Here is a 19085-nt window from a genome sequence, read left to right on the forward strand (position 1 = left end):
TGCCAAGCAGGAACACGAGGCTACCCATGGGATGTCAGAAACGTGTATATGTTTATGCGCTCATGTGCATGTGTATCTGTCTGTGGGTTGGGTCGTGTCACTCACAGGTTCTCCCGGTTGCCCTCTTGGTCCAACAGGTCCATCCGAACCCTGTGATAGGAAATGTCAGACCAACATTTCAGATTAGTTTGCCAATATAATCATCTTTATTTTGGTAGGAAAAAAATAAGTGAGATCCGGATTTTTAGTCTTTGGGAAAGGATGTCAGAAGGGTTATGTATGCAAAAATATCCCCATTCTTGAAAGCTGTGATCAATGTGAATCTTAGCTGCATACATTTTTCAACTTTGCATAATGAGAACATCCCACACAGTGCAAGGCTTGTCTCTTTCATGCGATTTGTGAGTACACACCTGGGGCAGTGCAGGGGATCTTTAAATGGATTATTAGTAATCTGATAAAAGACTCATTTAGGGAGTTGCACAAAGCTCCGAAAAACAGGATAGAAGTAAAGGCAAATCTGTATTACCTTATGACCGGGCTCTCCAGGTTGACCTTGGGGTCCTGGTTTCCCCCCATCTCCCTGAGGAATGTTCACATGAGAGTCACATTTGAGATACGGCACACAATATGAATTCTAAATTTGATTTATTAAAAGTGAAGTGGAGCGTTTAGACATATCTAAGAGCCACTCTTGAATTAGCAGTAAACAGACTGTGTGATTTGATTAAGCAATTTGGTGTTCTTTACGCACTCTATGTCCTTTGTTCCCTGGAAGACCAGGTAGTCCATCAAAGCCCCTGTCACCCTGAAAAAAGTAAGATCGACAAAACAGCCTTTTCAAACACACACTCAACCAGCACACTTCATTAGCTAAACAGAACTTGTGTTCTTTCACAATGTCATATGCTATGCTTCGAACACACAAACGCACAGATGTGAGAAGTGACTATGGGGCAGAGGTGTGTGTGGCATGTGGCAGGGTTTGACAGGCCGCCTCAGAGGAATCTTCCCATCTGCTGCGATTCTCAGCCTGCATCCGGTGCTGGGACTCGGAAAGCTGCGAGAGTACCTCACACTTCCTCATCAAACACGCTGCTGTTGTGCTAAATAGCTCCGAGTGATTTATTTACTGATGGGTCCTGCAGCTGGACAGGACTGAATGCTTGCTATTGTCAGTGCACACAATAAAACACAGCTCTCAATAGCAAACGGTTCCATCAATGGCCAGAACTATAAGGGTCAAATTAAAGTTTCCGGTGTTCTTTTTAGCTCTAGCAGCTGAATCTACAAATTGAGTTCATACACACACAAGCTAATCCCAGAAGTTACTATTTTTTGCAAATCTGGTAATATCACCCTGAAGTCAGTGGGTTTTGAAATGTTTTTTTCTTTTGGTTAAAGGCTGAAATAAGGTCTGTGGTTTACACAAGCTTGAAATATCTTCATGTTTATTCTACGGAATAAAATACTTTAGTACTACCTCACTCGTGTTTTTTATTTTAAGCTTTTAAGAGTCTTGAAAATGGGAGTTGGTAAAAAGTCATCCCTGAAGAACTCTTTTGTGGTTGGTTGCTAGGGCATTGCTGTGCAGTTGCTAAGAAGTAGCTTGCTTCTTGCAATTTCAAATGAGATATGTACTGAGGTTTAATATTTAGCATTAGGGAGGTTGTTCAAACCCCTAACATAATGAGTAATAGTAGTAGTGACTTACCTTAGCAAGCAGCGCTAATTATCATAGGTTAAAGTCAGACTTGCAAACTTGAATTGTAGAGGGAGCTGATTTTTATAATGGAATACAGCCACAGTCCTTATTATTGTGCATGGCCTGTCCTAATGGGACTATACGGTGAATCACCTTTGCTCCTGTCTCTCCAGGAGCCCCTCGACCTCCATCTGCCCCTGATCGGCCCTGCAAAGTGAAACGCAGAATACCACATCGTCATCATATTCTGTGCACCAGTGTTCACTGCTTTATGCAATATTCATGAAGAAAAAAACACAGCACATCAATAAGAAAATTGTTATCGCCCAATTCATATTCATGATGAGGTTAATTAAATGGATCAGACTTGAACTTTGATCAATCTTCCATTGATTTTTTTTTTTTTTTTTTTTTACACTGCATGTGAGATGTTCAGTCTTACCCTTTTTCCTGGTTTCCCATTAAAACCAGCAGGACCTGGCAACCCACGTGGGCCCTGAAAAGAGAAGAATAAGAATCAGACAGACAGATGATTTTAAAAGATACTTAATGTAAAGAGACAATATAAAAGGAAATATCCTCACAAGAGGCCCAGGCTCTCCACTGTCCCCTTTTAGTCCACTGGGACCTGGAAGACCCTGGAACAAACATACATTTTCAGACAGAAAGTATCCACTGAATTCAATAAACCCCAAAAAACAATCTGAATTTGAAGTAGATAGCATGGGCTGTGCAAAAATAAAAAATGAAATAAACTGGAAAGGGGAGGACAAAGACTTCTTACTACTGGGCCTGGCCTTCCTGTGAGACCTAATGGACCGGGAGGGCCCTTCAACGATAGCTAGAAGCAAATAAAAATACAAACAAACAGAAAAAGTTTCACATTTTTCCTCATTCTCAATCTGCATTTATACTTGTATTTGTACAGAATTCGTAACATTTCTATATTGTCCAAAATTAAAAAATGACCTATTCTCAAAGCTGGCTTTAAGCTGAGCATAGATTATAAACAACTACTTATTGGGATAATACACTGTAACACCATACAATATTACACAACATCTATAATTGTAAAATTTCTGAGCAGATTTTTTGTGTTGGTGCGCTGTAAAAAAAATAAAAATAGAACCAAAGAAAAAAACTTAAATGTATAATGAAGTCAGGTCAAATCAGTTTTATTTGAATAAATCCAGAACACTACAGTTATGTTTTTGTTGTTTTTTAGTAAGAAAATATATTTCACATAAATTGTCTTTCTATTCATCAAATGCTGTCACAGTTTTCACAAAAAAATATTAAGTAGCACAACTGTTTTCAACTGATAATAAGAAATGTTTCTCGAGCAGCAAATCAGAATGATTTCTGAAGGATCATGTGACACTGAAGACTGGAGTAATGATGCTGAAAATTCAGCTTTGCATCACAGGAATTAATTACATTAATATATAATAGAAAACAATTATTTTACACTATAACAACATGCACTTTTTTATTCTATTTTACTGATCACATTATTGCAGCCTTGGTGAACATAAGAGACCTACATAAAACCATATGAAGTGATATTGCTTATAACCAAAGTCATATAACTAAAATGATATGGCTTGGTCCTTCAATGCACCTTTATAGGATTCTTCCACCTATTTTATCTTATGCAGAGCAAAATATCCCAAATCTAATTGTTAAAAACTAACAGACACCTCTCTTCACATACTGTATTAGGGGTGTCAGTGGTTTGTTGAAATCCCTGAACCTATAAAAGAGCTTTATTCAAAGTGATGCTTGTTTAAGCAAACGCCGCTGATAATACAGTCATGATAAATGAGTGAAGTTTGGTTTGGGTGTCTTACTTTGGTCTGTTGTAAGATGGCTTGAGCCTGCGCCTCTTGAGCAGATATCACAGGTCCCTTCTGAGAGTCTCCACCATACTGGAACTTATTGCAAAAAGGAGATTACTAACTAAATATTTTATGTACATTAAGTAAGTCACTATTAAAGATATATTTTAACATGTTTAGCCCACAAATAAATGGAAATATACTGGATGCCATTAATTCTGATTATATCACAGCTCCACCATGTGGCCAAAATATGCTATTGAGGGCCAGGCCTCCTGTTTTGTGATGTAAAATGTTAATTTTCCTCTGGCAAACAACTTCTGCTAATGAGATCCAAGTGGTTTAAATGTGTTACTGAAGGAATGACTTCATCTTACGGGTAACATAAGCAAAGTGCCTGGAGGACCCGGTATCCCATCAGCGCCAGGCAGCCCTGGACGTCCCTCAGGACCCTTGTGGGAGGAGAGACAATTAGCTCAATTCATTGAAGGAGCATTTCTGTATATGCATGTGTGCACAATTGTGTCAGCAAAACTTACTTGACAAAACAATTGCATAAGCAACAGCATTCCTCATTTATTCCCTATCCACTGGCTTGTTTCCTGATTGCAGCTTAATACTTAATGATTTTTTTTTACATGTTGCCTGTATCAAAGCCTACTGTGCTCATTTGCCTGGTGTAAAACATTTAAGAGCTCAGCCAATCAAAGCTGTCAGTCAACAGTCCTCTCCCAACAACACAGAACTTCAACCTTCAAAAGAAAAGATAAAACCTGCGGCTGGAATATTTTCCTTTGGCTTTCAGCTTCGGAAATGTTATAAGACCTCTATAGATATACAAGGACAAAAAGAGCTTACATCTCAAGTGACACACTTTCTCAGCCTAGTCGGATGTTTTTACTAAATCTCAACTCTTTTGTGAAGCTGACACCCCAGAGAAGTTGATTCACAACCAGCCAGAGGCGCTAAACTGAACAGAGACAGAAGAATCATCTATCTTCATCCCTACTGTCAGAGGTAAATGATGAATTCAGGCTCTTTACTGCAGTTAGAAGTCTGCGGGCTGTCCCGCATGCTATGGGATCATGTTTAAAGAGTGAGTCATGCTACAAGAACAGACACACTGTCCACCGCAAATTAGGTCAAATTATCAAATGAGTAATGGCTCCCTGATGCCTAAGGTCTCAGTAGAGATTGGTGGTCCCTTAGATTGGCTGTGAGTCATCAGTGAGGTTTTTTCCATCTGCACATGACTCCAATCACCTCGATCCACCCGGTTGTGTCCTGTGTGTCCTAGACTCCAGGTTCATGCCAAGTCATGCGGATCAGGTGATTATGAGGACACTTACCATATCACCTGGGTCTCCACTGGGTCCTGTGGGGCCTATGATGCCAGGGATTCCTGGAAGACCCTGGGGAATAAACAGACACACAAATGGTTTTTATGAAAAAATAAAAATTTGTGGTAATACAGTACATCCAAACACTCGCCTAACATTCATCAACCTCAAATATGGCTTATGATCTGAATTATATAAGTAGAAGCAATTTTACATGGCTGCTCAATCTAATATTAACCTAGAAATATGTGCACTTGTCAAGTGTCTGTGCAGAGTGTGAAAGCTGAACAGTAACGTGCTCACAGCATGACAGATGGAGGCACCGGTTCAGTCACTTGCTCCTAAAATACTCCGTCATTTTGCTCTTACAGATAAGAGTAATACATCTTTCGAATCTGTAAAGCCTCTACGTTTATTTGTGTGCACTCACAACAACAACAAAACATTGTGCTTTTGTAAAGTAATGAAAGCAAACAGGGTGCGCTTTCTGCCGTCTCGGCCTCTGTGAACTTGAGGGCTAAACAATACGTATACTTGCCTTACAGATATGAAAGATATGTCTATAGAGAGTGAAATATCTAATTTCAAATTAAACAATTCAAATTTGAAAGAAAAAAAAAGAATTAGTCAAGTATTATGACTTACTTGTGGTCCTGGTGGGCCAGGAGGTCCCTGAAAATATGTGCCCTAGTTAGTATAAAACACAAGGAGATTAGAATTAGATTCCATTAGCCAACATAAATCCATAAATCAGTGTACTGTATGTGTGTGTGTGTGTGTGTGTGTGTGTGTGTGTGTGTGTGTGTGTGTGTGTGTGTGTGTGTGTGTGTGTGTGTGTGTGTGTGTGTGTGTGTGTGTGTGAGTGAGTATTTATGTGTGTGTGTAACTTCACACTCCAGCACTCACTGGTTCAACAACAGCTGGTTCTCCTTTTTGTCCTTTCTCAAATTGCCTGCCCTGTAAGAGAGAGAACAGGTAAAAGATGAGATCTTGGTCACAACTGGTTGAGATTGGAGTTAATACAATAATAGTAGTTTATAAAATTTCAGTGTCATTCAGTGCCCAATTTGCAGTGGGCAGCCATTTATGCTGCGGCGCCCAGGGAACAGTTGGGGGTTCGGTACCTTGCTCAAGGGCACCTCAGTCATGCTATTGACGGCCCAAGACTTGAACCCACAACCCTAGGGTTAGGAGTCAAACTCTCTAACCACTATATTTATGCATATTGCATAATTTGACATAAATCTGATACTGCATCAAAACTACTATTACAGCATTTCTGTCTTATTTTAGTATCAACCTGGTCCCAAAGTATCCCTAATTGGGATAAAGAGAAAATCCATGTTTGCTTGGTTGTTTTTAGTTCATTTATTATTGAGGTACAAAAGTGTACCTCTCCATCCCATGTGCCCGGCATCTCTCTCTCCGCTGGGTCGAATCGGTCCGCAAAAACCTCATATTCCTCATATTCCTGTTCAAAGCTGTTGGAGCCATTTTTTAACTCATACTCCAAGATCTATGAATGCGGAAAACATCCCAACATCATACAGTCAGGGTTATCACCTTAAAAATACTTGCAATGTTCGGAAAAGCCCAGAAACAGAATCCAGAGCACATTACCTCATAGTCAGTGATATTGGGCCCAACTGTCACTGTGGCGACATCGCTGTAAAGGTCATCACTAAATTCCTCAACCTCTGGTGTTTTAATCGGCCTCTCTTCCTGCACATCGACACAGCAGAATTAGATGCAGCACAGCCATGGCAACAACAACCATGGAGATACCGTCATTTCCACTCTACATTAGTTCGGGATCACTGGGCATGTGAGCTTTAGAGACACTAAGGCCTGAAATATAGTCTACACAAGTACATGATTGCAAATTGTGAAATGTATCCGAATGCAATTCATAAGTACGCATTGCATTCTCAGCGTTGCCACAAGAAGGTGCTAGAAGGTGTCTTGTGTTATGTTCCCCCCACCCCACCTCACCTCAAGTTAACTACTGTCATGGCTTGAGTGACAGTAAGATAAAAATCTTGTTTTAAGTTACAGCGCAACTCTGCAACTCTTTCGCTCCCTTGAGTACCGAGATTTTTACAGATGTATATTAACTATGTACAACGTGCCTGTGTACTTGCATAGAATATGTTCCTGGCTTAACCGTGCTTCAGATCTGTAGGTCACTGATGACTAATTATAATGTTAGTGCAATTCACAGAAACGGTTTGGTTACAAAGCTAGCTTGAAGACATAAATACTGCTGAGCTGGTGAGTGTGGGGTAGGTGGTTTTATTAACAATGGGAGATGTCAGCACAAAAGCCATATGTTCTGGTAGCAGCCATAGCAGCATGAAAGGAAGGCTGAGCAAACTTGGCACACTGATATTGAGTTTTACCTCAGCAGAAGCTTGATTCATACAGTAAAAACTACATCTATCAGAGCTGTCGGAGGTGATTGTATCAAAAAGATGCATGGAAATTAGTATTTATGTTAGACACAGTCCAGTTTTTCATTCTGTCTTGGAGCGCATCTTTCAGTTTCAATCTATAAAGTGTGCCAAGTCAACAAATAAAAGTGTAACTCTATGCCAAAACCTGAATAAAATATGCATCATGTCTCACATTCAACTTGTAACACATCAAAGTGTCACTGTTGCAATGAGCTATAATCCATATGCATTTTGAGTCAACATATGCCACTAAAGTAACAAAGTATAACTACAGTGTAGATCTTTTATGAGCCTAACATCTGGGAAGAAGAGTTTTGGTGCTGTTATTGGGGAGGTTAGAATAGCAGAGGATGGTTAGTACAGTGGATGACTGGGGGTTAAACTGTCTAAGAAAGAGTCAGTGATTGGTCAGGAGAACGATGGGGAGGGAGGAGAAAGTATGGACAGCCACACTGGCACTTTAAGTTCTACCTCCACCTCTGTCTTTGGGAACTCAGAATCTGCAGTTGCCAATACAGACTGGTCCTCAAGATCTGTCACAGGCTTTGTCGTGGCTATGGTGAGATCGTCCTGATAGGTGTCAGGTTCATGAGTGGGCATGTCAGGTATGGAGTCCATCAGATCGACCACTGTAGATGGAGATTGTTCTGGTGACTTGGCCTGCTCCGTCACAGGTAAATTCGGCTGCTCTGTTGGAGCTGGTAAAGTTCTTCGATGAGGTTCTTGAGCCAAATACTCCGGCAGCTTAAAGGACACCTCAATTAAACCTTTTTCAAGAGCTTCAGCTTCCTTTTTCTTCTTACGAGATTCTTTTTTGCCTTTCTTATCTCTCTTTTTCTTGTTCTTTTTTCCTTTGCGGTCTTTTTTTGAGCGCTTCTTTGGTTCCACAGGCTCGTCTCCCTGCATGATGTCATCAAGGTTATGGATGGGTTTGGCCTTTTATATGTAGATAGGTCAAGGGGTCAGAGGTCAGGGAATAGATGAACAGAATTTAAACTGTTACAAAGTTCAAGACAGTAGGACAACACAACTTGTAAAATCATACTGACATGCATTTGACTTACATAATTGAATCTAAAATTAATCTGATTCCGCTAGACAATATATTATTCGCTTTGCAAATTAGGTCAAAGTTGAACTGGTTCTCAATTCAGATATGCACTACATTATCAGCTCACAATTCAAGAGGTCGGAGTTGAGCTGCTTACAGGCTATTATGAGAGGCTCTGACTGAATAGGCTTGATGAGGCCTGTCGGGGGGGAGATTATATGAATAATGTGAGAACCAAAGCGAGGTGTTGAGTTGCCAAGTCGGGCAGAATCGGATCAGTTTGAGCTCTGGTAATAGGTCAGTAATGTGAGCAATGCTGATGAATCTCCACATTAGTCCCTCTTCTCTCAGCTGTTGTGGGAACTGAAGGCCAGCTGGCTCTACCTCTGAACGGCTGCCGATAGACACTTTTCCTTGAGCCAACATGGAGAGAGTCATAGGCAGACATGTACAAAACTGGGTGTGGGAGCTGTGAGGAGAAATGAATGTACGATGTGTTCCTCCCAGAAGGCCGTGGAGAAATGCTAACCCACTGACATGATTACTCACTGGGCTGACTCACCTGCACGTGCATATTCACAACAAACACAAATCATCACAATCGAAAAAACATGTTCAGAATGTCCACATGAAAAATATCACATTATGAAAACAAATATGAACCAGTCTGTTTATTGGAAAGACAAAGATGTGTTCTTGTCCCCTAGGCTGTGATTAGAAAATGTATTATGTGGTTAGAAAAAGGCAATCTTTGCTATAAAAAAAAAAAGAATACAGAAATTTTTGAGCCAATCACCGGAGCCATAAATTCCTTTGTATGTGTATATACGCTATTATTCAAAAGTTTGGGGTAAGTATGATTTTGTAAGAGGTCCCTTATGCTCAGCAAGGCTGAATTTATTTAAATAATTAATTTATTTATTAAATACAGTGAAAACTGTAATAATGTGAAATTATTACAAATGAAAAACATTTATTTTAAATAAAAATATTTTGTAACATTACAAACGTATTAACTTTTATTTTTAATCTATTTAATGTATCCTTGCTGGATAAAAATATTTTATTATTATTATTATTTTAAATCTTATTATTATTATTTTAAATCCCAAATTTTTGAACAGAAGTGTTTATATTTGTTTATATAATATTACATATAGTATACTGTATTATTTAATCAGAATAAATCCATCAGATATGCATTCATTTGTTTAAGTCCATAAATTAGATTTTTTTATGTTAGCAGTGAGCCAAAGATAGGGGTCGTTGTTGTTGTTGTTATCATTATCAATCTTTAAATATGTATATTTGCATATTTTATTGCTGCAGTCTAATGAATTTGTTGTTATTTTTTAATCAGAAAGCATAACATAAAATAAAAATAAAATAATTGTAATAATTACGCATATCTACAGTTGTATGTTTAAACCAAAAACAATTTTGTTTATACTAAAAATATAAATTGGTTGACTCCTAGAGCTGATGGTATATTAGTGCTTCTGCACTAAGCGACAAGCAATTTTATTTATATGCATGCCTGTACTGTTTATTGGCTGGCTCAGATGAGTGCTCTAGGAGCTGAGCCCAGAAGCCAGAACAGTAAAAAGTGCAAACAGATAAATGCAAATGTGGAACTGAGAAGCCAATGCAGCTCAACCACTCAAAGAAAGTTTTGACAGGGCTCTTCCAAAAAGAGGAAGACATTTTTGGCCAAGCTGAAACAAATTATATCTTCATAAGGTTCTGCAATTCTCTGGAAAACTGTGAGGCTGGTTGCTCAAAGTTCATTGGGATTCAAAGTTCACAAGTGATTCTTTCTCTGTTTGCACATGATACTCCAATGCTACAGTGTGAGCAGTCTAGAGAATAACACAAGACAAACTGAATGGACCAATAAATATGGGCAGAAAAACAGGATGTCATATGTGTGTAAAATAAATCAGATGGAAATAAGAAAGAGATTTTTTTGACTACATGGGGAGCCAAACTCACAGAAAAATCAGTAACCTCTTCAGGAGCCAGACTCTGGGTACTGTAGGGCAACGGGCTGTCACAATCGGGAATGTAATCTTGGCAGTAGCTAGCCGCAGCTTGAGGATCATCCACGAGCAAGAGCTGCTGGATCTCACCCTGTAACACAAACATAAAACACTTGCATTGATTCGGTAATATTCACTGCACTGGTGTAATTCTCATGATCAAAGAGAAATAATACCCCATTTAACACTGTATAACTGGAGGACATGCTGATGTAAAGCAGAAAAGTAAATTAAGTTGAAAAACCACTTGTGTAACACTGATGAAATCGGGGTAAAGCTTATTGAATTTTACTTGCATAGGCATTTTGGAAGCACACTGCAAATAAAAGTTTATGCTACTGGAAAAGCAATCTTCACTTCAAAAACATACTTTACACACTTTGGACTTCAGAAATTCGCTCTGTTTCCTATATTGCTATTATAAGGCCGCAGACAAAGACTATGTATTTGACTGCAGTCCCTGTCACAAAATTCTGGCACCAGCATCAGCACACTAAGAAATTAAAGCAGCAGTGTAATGGGCATCAATGTAGTGATAGTCCAGAGGAAGCTTGTGTCAAAAATGGCTACACATCTCTGACTCTGCTGCCCTCAAGACTGAAATCAGGCCATAACCAAGAGGTTGGTGCTATGAGCACAATAGACACTGAAGGGGACATGTCTCCTCCCAATGAGATAAAGCCAAATTGACAATTTTTGTTAGAATGATAAAATGTTTCATAATGCAATTTTAAAACGAATGAGATGGCCAGTCAAATCAAAGAAGGTGGGGTTAACTGTTCAAAGCAGCCAAGCATGAATAACAACACAGTGCTTGTGCAAGGTAAGAAGTAGATAAAAATATAATATTTGATAATATTTGCTGTTTTTAATGTGATTCATGTAATTCATAATTGAATGTGACTAAACAAGAAAAATAAATGGAGCCATTTTTAACATATTAAGCATTTGATTAAGAATGATTATGCACATATTTTAAAATAAAAATATTATTTGCAAATAGCTCAAATTGAATATTAAAATAAATAAAAAATAGAATAGAATAATATCTTATATTTCTTATTTGAAATCAAGATGCAATAACATTGGAGAGCATGCCCTCTACTGAAATGCAGTCATAGTTCCACACATTTATTTAGAATTTTGAACAGCCTAATTTCCAGACATTAGCACAGAACGTATGTATATATTCACAATAAAGAGATCTTTCATCATAAGGCCAATGGAGAATCACTGGGGTCCTGCCAGTGCATCAGTGGGAGGAAGAGCAAGAGGCCAAAAGCTGGCAACACCCAAGATAGCGCACAAACTCAGATTACAGCCAAACCACAGCATTTCTCACATTAATCTGACATATGTTGGATCTTAAAAGGAAAATAAATCCATATACCTAGCCAACTAATTACACTACACTGATCCCACAAGTGTTCTCTTCTATCTGTCTGTCGGCTGAAATAAGAGCCTCATGCTTGACAACTCAAGGACTAAGCAAGGCAGTTAACACAGTTTTAAAACCACCATTTAGGATCAGTGGACCAGACAGGAACTGGATATTATGGATCTTATCTGCATCTTCTGAGCAGAAACAGAAACAACTGACAAAAAAAAACAATAATCCTAGAAATAACTTAAGATGTGGATAATCTGCTGTTTGTTTTTGTGTGTGGGTTCTAGTTCAGTTCTCTAGTTCAGAAAGACTTCATCGGCTCTTTAGTGATTTGTAAGAATCTGGAAGCAATAGACGCATTGACCCATGGTCCCCAGGCTCCCTAAGAGCTCTCCCACGCTGAGAGATTTGGACCGGAATATAAGCCCTCTGGATTCCCCCTCAGTCCAGGGCCTGGGAACTGGCCTCAGATTGGGTCGAACTCACACATCCCCCAGTACAAGCCTCACCCAGATCACAGCGACCCCACACCACAGATGCAGCTCTATTGGAAGGATTAGAATGAATGGGGAGTGGACCCCGAGACAAAGAAAAATGAGGGGAATTAGTCATCATTCATTGTCATGGTTGTTCTGAAAAGGACCACGAAGAAGGACAAGATTTTTTTCGTTTTCTTTTTTAAAAGAACAAGAGGTGGTACAGACTCTTAATCATTGCTCAAATAGAGATATTTTGCTGCAAAAGTAACTGAAACTAAAGGCCTTGATGCCAAGACAGTCAATGACTTGACACATTTATTTAAGGAAACTTGTCTTCAGGCCACCTTCCAAGTCATCATCATGTCATGTCTGGTTAGCCTTTGAAACTTTTTAGTAATTAAAGTGAATATTTAATGAAGGAACTGAATCATCAGAATGGGAAAAAAATAAAAAATAACTCAAATTATTAATTCTGCTTTAAGATGATATTTTTTACAAACTAACTACCAAATCACACAAACAAGATTGTGGGATATTACAAACAGTGAATGAAGCATCTATGCTGCAATTAAAAATCACCAGATAGAGACATCTAGTAGAGAAGATATCACTCAAATGTTGGGCTGGGACGTGCCATGATACCTCTTTGCCCGAAAAGACAGAATTTTTCAAGTTTTAGACACAACCATAGTGAAGGAAGCTCTTCTTGCTCTAACCAGGATTTGTTAACAATGGCACATTGATTTGGGCAGGATTTTGGGATATATGGAATTAAATGGGATGGGTATTGTGTTTATCTGTGCTGCCTAAACAGCTAAAGGCAAACAGTGGTATTGGATGGGTGGAGTTAGGGAGTTATTGTTATTGCATTGGGCGGCTGGAGGACATGTGGCATGTGCTACATTGGACCTAATGAAAATCCTCTTTTTTTGTGGTGGAAGCAGATAGAGGACCCTTATATGTTCATTAGACTGACAATAGCATTCCCAGAATGCTAGAAGTCCAGCACACATAAGCATGAGGATATAGCCAAGAGCAGTGATGTGACTTCCACTCTAATCTAGCTAGAACCATCAAGCACAAGAAATAAGAGATTAGTCATGGAGTCATATAGGCAAATATGAACCCAAACACACAGCACATTGAAACCAAATACCCAACATTTATACCCAACATTTATCACAGAAGCACTATAAAAATATAATAATACAAATTGTATAAAAGCAGTTCCTATGACTTCCTATGACTAATGCATTTTTAATGCAATAAATTAAATATCTAAAATAACCCCAATAATCGACAAAGTACAAAGAGGCTCTTAAAAAAAAAAATGTAAAGGTGTGCTCATTCAGACAGCACTAATTCACAGGTGAGCAGGGTGGTACTTCCAGGTGTTCTCTAGAAGTGGAAACAAGCCTGAACAGCACCTGTTTATTCCTCTTTGTGGAGACAAGACCTCAACTTCAGCAGCCCAGACAACTGCCTCTGATCCACTCTATTTCAAACTGTTCAAGTAAACATAAAACAAATAGACCACCACTGTTTATTCAGTTAAAGCAAAGCAGAGGCATAAATATATATGAATTTTATATGAATGCAAATTATGCTGATCTGAGACTCCCTGTCACCTCTCGAGAAATATCTAGTTTGCTCTTTGTTTGAGAGTTAAGGGGATTATGATGAGCATATACTGCACTATTATAAAGAAGCTGAAGACAAGTGGGATGAGGAAATATGAAACTGAAGCAAAGAGTGTGTTATTGTTAAGCACAAGAAAGCCCATTAGGCTAACAAAGTCTATCCGGATCATGTCTGGATCATATTTCACCCAAGCGTCAACCTCTCGCTCTCTTTCATGAAGCCCACACGAAAGTGACTTAAACTGTAGTTCGTCAACTGTCCGCTAGAGGCTGGCTGCAAAAGGAAGTCAATCCCATAGATGCCTCATGTTAAAATGCCCAACTTTACAGCAGAAAAAACATGTTTACAGCTTGGTTCAAAAAATTATTTTGGTCTATTTAGTTAACTTTGCCCTTCATGACAACTGTGAGGGGGGTGATTAAAGGCTTTAAATTATATTAAGCCTTTAAGTTCTGCATAATTAAGGGTGTGGCCACTTGAGTGACAGGTGGATTGCTGCTGCTGTTATAGCCGTCGAGCTAGGTGGGCGTGGTTTAATCGACCAGCTCCCGCCTCTTTGCCCATTTTCGATTATCCGGGAGTGACATGTGGTGACGTGCTGCCAAGATGGCGACTGCTGGCTCTGCCTACTTTAGGCTTCAAAATGCTCTTCGGAAACCTATGGGTGACGTCACGGACACTACGTCCATGTTTTTATACAGTCTATGATTTCACCCCACAACTAAATACATATTACATACATCATTATATAATGTATTTAATTCAGAATTGCCATATTACATTGATAAGAATGTAATGTGAATTATCGTTTAGAATACGAATGACAAATATTATAGAAGTAAAATCTGAAGAAGCATTAAAAGTTAAAGAAGCCTTTTGGTAGTTCCTAGGATAGCCACTAAAGGAGGTAGAGCTTTTTCGAATAATGCATCTCATAATTTTTGACTGCAGTTGTATCTGATCTAATGTGCATTATTATTCTTTAGCTTGGGTTAAACTTAATAATTTTACTTTGTTGGAACAGCAGCTACGTTAATGATGTCTCTATTTGTTTCTCTGTTTTGCCACGGGATTTACACAAGCTCCAGTCTGGATCCAGAACACCTGAGAAGAGATGATGCCAACCCCTCAGAGGACCTCAGACAAGGGCGTAGATTTGGTTTGAACATTGGGGGGGTTGAACGTTGTATGCTCCCCGTTATTTTATTTTTTTTCAAAAATTTTTTTTTAATGTGTATTGTTATTGGATAATTTCTTTCTATCTATCTATCTATCTATCTATCTGGCAACATGCTTTAACTGATTACAAATTCAACATATACAAATATGAAAGAGACAACATTTAGACATTTATTTTAAGATTTTTACATTCCACCTTAATGCATTTTAATTTTTTTTTTAAAGGGAAACACATCTTTAAAACATTAAAGGCATTAATGTATAGCCTAATTTTACAAAGCTGCTGTTTTTCTATACTGTTTCCTATTTTATTTTATTGATTAATCAATGGCATCTTCTTTACCTGATCACCTGCTCCTCCTCTCCCTCTGCTGACTTTTCTACCCTGCAGCTATATTTACATCGAATATGTTATAAAAACATGTTAAGAGATTATAAACTTCATAACGTTATGAAATTTGTGTATAATCATCATTCATAAAATTCTAACATAGTAGAGATTATCAAAAGAAAGAAATTAAGTATTGAACCCGCCAGTAGGCCGCAGTGTTTCACTGTTTTAATGAGTTAGCCACTTAAATCGTTAATTCATCCAATTCGTTCAAAAGTCAGATTAATTTAGTAAGAAAATAAACACCGATGGGAATACTTTTGTCGTTGATAATTATAGACACTATTGAAAATATATATTAGCAAAACAGGCAGCTGCTTTGGTAACTTATAGTTAGTTATAGCCTACATTGCAATGGAGTGGTGTGAACTAACTAACTATTACACAATATTCTCATACCTCATTCTCAGTACATGCTTTATTTATTTATTTATTTTTTTTGCATCCCTCTCTGAACAGAAGTTAAATATAGTCCGCTGTGCAGCGCTTCTCTTCATTTTTGGCGCTAACATTAACCGTGTGCTCTCCCATTCAAACTTCTTCCAAACTCCTCCCATTCCACTCGCTTATTTTGGTGAAAGTGCGACTCATTGGTTGGGCGTTACCAATCGGTTCAATGGAGGGGGAGTATTTTTTGTCTGATTTATTATGACATACTCATATTTGATTAGGAGCAAAATTATTTTTACAAAATAAATGAATTATATTTTTTCACATTATATTTTTCATTTGATCTACTGTGATTTTCATGTTGAAATATTGGGGGGTTGTAACTGATGGATTTGAATATTGGGGGGGTTACCTCCCCCCCATCCCCCCCATAAACTACGCCCCTGACCTCAGATGATGCTAACCCTCAAACAACATACAGACCTAACAAATATTGCTACTTACTATGCAATCACATTATAATTGCTGTTAATAGTGTTCATCGTCTGGTTGACTATGTCTTGTTTAATTTTTTCTGAAAATTCCTGTCATTTGCACATAAACTGATCACTACTTATAAGCTACTACTAAATATTGTAGAAACTTAATTTTCTGTAAAGTTGCTTTGGAATGATTTGTATCGTAAAAAGCACTATACAAATAAACTTGAATTGAAACTTGAATTATGGTTCTGATTGGGTGTGATTCATTTTAATGGTTTAAAGGCATTTGAGATTTGTTGAAAGGACTGTCACTTGGAAGTACATAAACCCTGTGAATATGGGACATTTTGGACTATGTTTAAGACAAGACACTACAGGCAAACACCATGCTCTGGTCAATTTTCCGATTTTGGCCTATTTTGCTCACACAACATGCCTTGATTCAGAATAGTGGAAGGAAAACATCCAAAACACACGTTGAAATGTTTATTCTTTTACGCGTCAACTAATTTCATTTATAGATTCAGTAAAATACCTTTATTATCTTTAAAGGCTGTTTTATTCCTGTCTACTGTATATTCTGAAGGTTTGATCGTATAACATTCAACTGATTTATATAACGTTTGTTCTTAAAAACATGGTGTTTTTGTTTTCTGATATCCAAAAATCCCCTCTGCAAAAACCTTCAAATTAAAACTGCTCGGAAAATGTATGTAAATGTCTGCATATTTAATAAACAACATTTCAGATCATGTGTAATACAAAACAATTATCTTAATTATCTACTGTGAGTAATCAACTGGTTTAGTATGGTGATATCCATTAGTTAAATTTTACTCTCTTCACATGTCTTGCTTTAAGAAAACCTTAACCTGCCTTAATTGATCTATTTGGGTAAAACATGCTCTTGTATGAGATGTCTGATGTTTCGTACCTCAAATACTTCCTCATCTAGTAACCGCATCCCAAAAACAACGACTCCATCCGTGCTGACCACAGGGCTGTCTCCACGCATCAATTCCAGCGTCTGCACCTTCTTACAGTCCAGGTACAGTGTAACAGACTTGCCCTCCACGCTGTAGGCTATCCGATGCCATCTGAGAAGAGATGACAGCAGGGTTAATCAGTGTCAACAACAGCAGAGCTTTATCACAGTACTAACCCAGGGCTAAAAGTGATATTTACTGCTGTTCCAGGAGCATGGCTATTAGAGGTAGATTGTGGGTCGTTTACATGTGAAAGAGCATTCTATAAATGGACACTTGGATGCTATGGTACCATAGCCAGATCAGGAGTCTAGTTGAAAAAATTATTTTTATTCTGCACGAGGCACACTTTAAAATAGCCTTCATCCTCCAACGATTATACATGTTGGAATACGTCTACTCATAATAATGTATTTATGAATTCAAGGCACGATTCATAGTGCATAAGAGTGGGAATACTAAGTATTTCCAACACTATTTGACAAAAAAGTCACTTGTCTCTGCTTACACCTAGTATTAACATCCATTGCAGATGATCTGATTAAAGATCAATACAAGTCTAAACACAGTCCATAATATCTTGTGATCAGATCATTCAAACCATATGCAAACAAAGAATGACCATTTACACACAATCATATTCAGATTACTATCTGGTACAATCTAGAAATTTATCTCAGCAGATCACATTAAATCTGACCACATATAATGAATATTAATACCCGTTGTTAAATGCGATATTGGTACTCACTCAATCTCCATTTAATTTATGCATTAGCTAGCTAAAAGGTTTTTTACTTTGCGAGTGGAAGCTGATTAATTCTGATTCCTGTTCAATTTATTAACACATGTTCCTAGCCTAACTTATTCATCAAAATGTAAATGTATAACCTGCTCTTCCTATTCCATTGACGTCACTAAGGCCACACTGGCTATTGGATAATGTTTACCAGTAACCAATATACGAATTATTAGCTATATTAGCTATTCAGGCATTTATTTAGAAATGTCACATTTAGTCATCAAGTTCAACATGTATCCTGTTTTGCTATGAAATACATCAGATTATAGAAGTAAAATGGGCTGTGAATAGCAAATCTCATCGGTTACAAGTAAAGAAAACTTCAGGTCACTTCAGGGCTACTAGGAATGCATAAAAACACTCACTTCCCATCAGCCAGATTGATTTTCTTAAAAATGGGGTAGAGATCTGGAGCTGGCTGGCCTTGGTGGTCTTCATAGAGGAATACAGGCGATCTGCCCATCTCCAGCCCCAGCTGTTGGACTCCCTGCTCATCATACAAAGACACCAGGAAGAATTGAGAGTTTTTCTTAGCCTTAACCGTGGTCAACAGAGAGAAGTTCTCAGGGAAAGCAGAATCTATGAAGAAAACAGCAAAGCATCGTTCACATATAACACAATGTCTGTAGAATTTGCGCTTTAAAAAAAAACCAGGGCCTCAAATGCTTGCAGGGTTGTGAAAGTACGTTTCAAAGAGTCCATACCTGGAAAGAATTGTTTAGTTGGGGCACTGAGTTGAATCTTTTTGTCTATCCTGTAAGCCATGTCTGTTTCTGATGTGTCCTTTCTTTCAGTGCACAGACCGGTCTCTACTGACACTCCCTCCATGTCTTCAGACAGCTCCAGAATCCGTAATACATCGATCAGATTAGCTGTACAGAAAAGAGAGAAGAAAACAAATGAGTTTCATTTGTAGGCTGAT

At 38.1% G+C, this 19085-nt stretch overlaps 1 protein-coding gene across 2 annotated transcripts in view; it reads right to left on the bottom strand.

Moving 5' to 3' along the window:
• Positions 1–19085, bottom strand: part of LOC132149449 (collagen alpha-1(XI) chain-like) — a 49665-nt gene that overhangs the window by 19020 nt on the left and 11560 nt on the right. The window contains exons 2-20 of one of the 2 annotated variants that reach the window (XM_059558694.1): positions 18868–19035; positions 18529–18742; positions 17310–17472; positions 10380–10517; positions 7808–8272; positions 6504–6605; positions 6277–6399; positions 5790–5840; positions 5529–5570; positions 4893–4955; positions 3921–3995; positions 3556–3639; positions 2490–2546; positions 2290–2343; positions 2148–2201; positions 1859–1912; positions 755–808; positions 530–583; positions 106–150 (exon numbers count right to left, since the gene is read on the bottom strand). In XM_059558694.1, coding sequence (XP_059414677.1) covers positions 106–150; positions 530–583; positions 755–808; positions 1859–1912; positions 2148–2201; positions 2290–2343; positions 2490–2546; positions 3556–3639; positions 3921–3995; positions 4893–4955; positions 5529–5570; positions 5790–5840; positions 6277–6399; positions 6504–6605; positions 7808–8272; positions 10380–10517; positions 17310–17472; positions 18529–18742; positions 18868–19035 — 2060 coding nt within the window. The remainder of the gene's footprint in view (positions 1–105; positions 151–529; positions 584–754; positions 809–1858; positions 1913–2147; positions 2202–2289; positions 2344–2489; positions 2547–3555; positions 3640–3920; positions 3996–4892; positions 4956–5528; positions 5571–5789; positions 5841–6276; positions 6400–6503; positions 6606–7807; positions 8273–10379; positions 10518–17309; positions 17473–18528; positions 18743–18867; positions 19036–19085) is intronic. The other variant, XM_059558695.1, reaches the window with a different exon arrangement.

The sequence above is a fragment of the Carassius carassius genome, chromosome 9, assembly GCF_963082965.1.
Source record: "Carassius carassius chromosome 9, fCarCar2.1, whole genome shotgun sequence".
Lineage (NCBI taxonomy): Eukaryota > Metazoa > Chordata > Actinopteri > Cypriniformes > Cyprinidae > Carassius > Carassius carassius.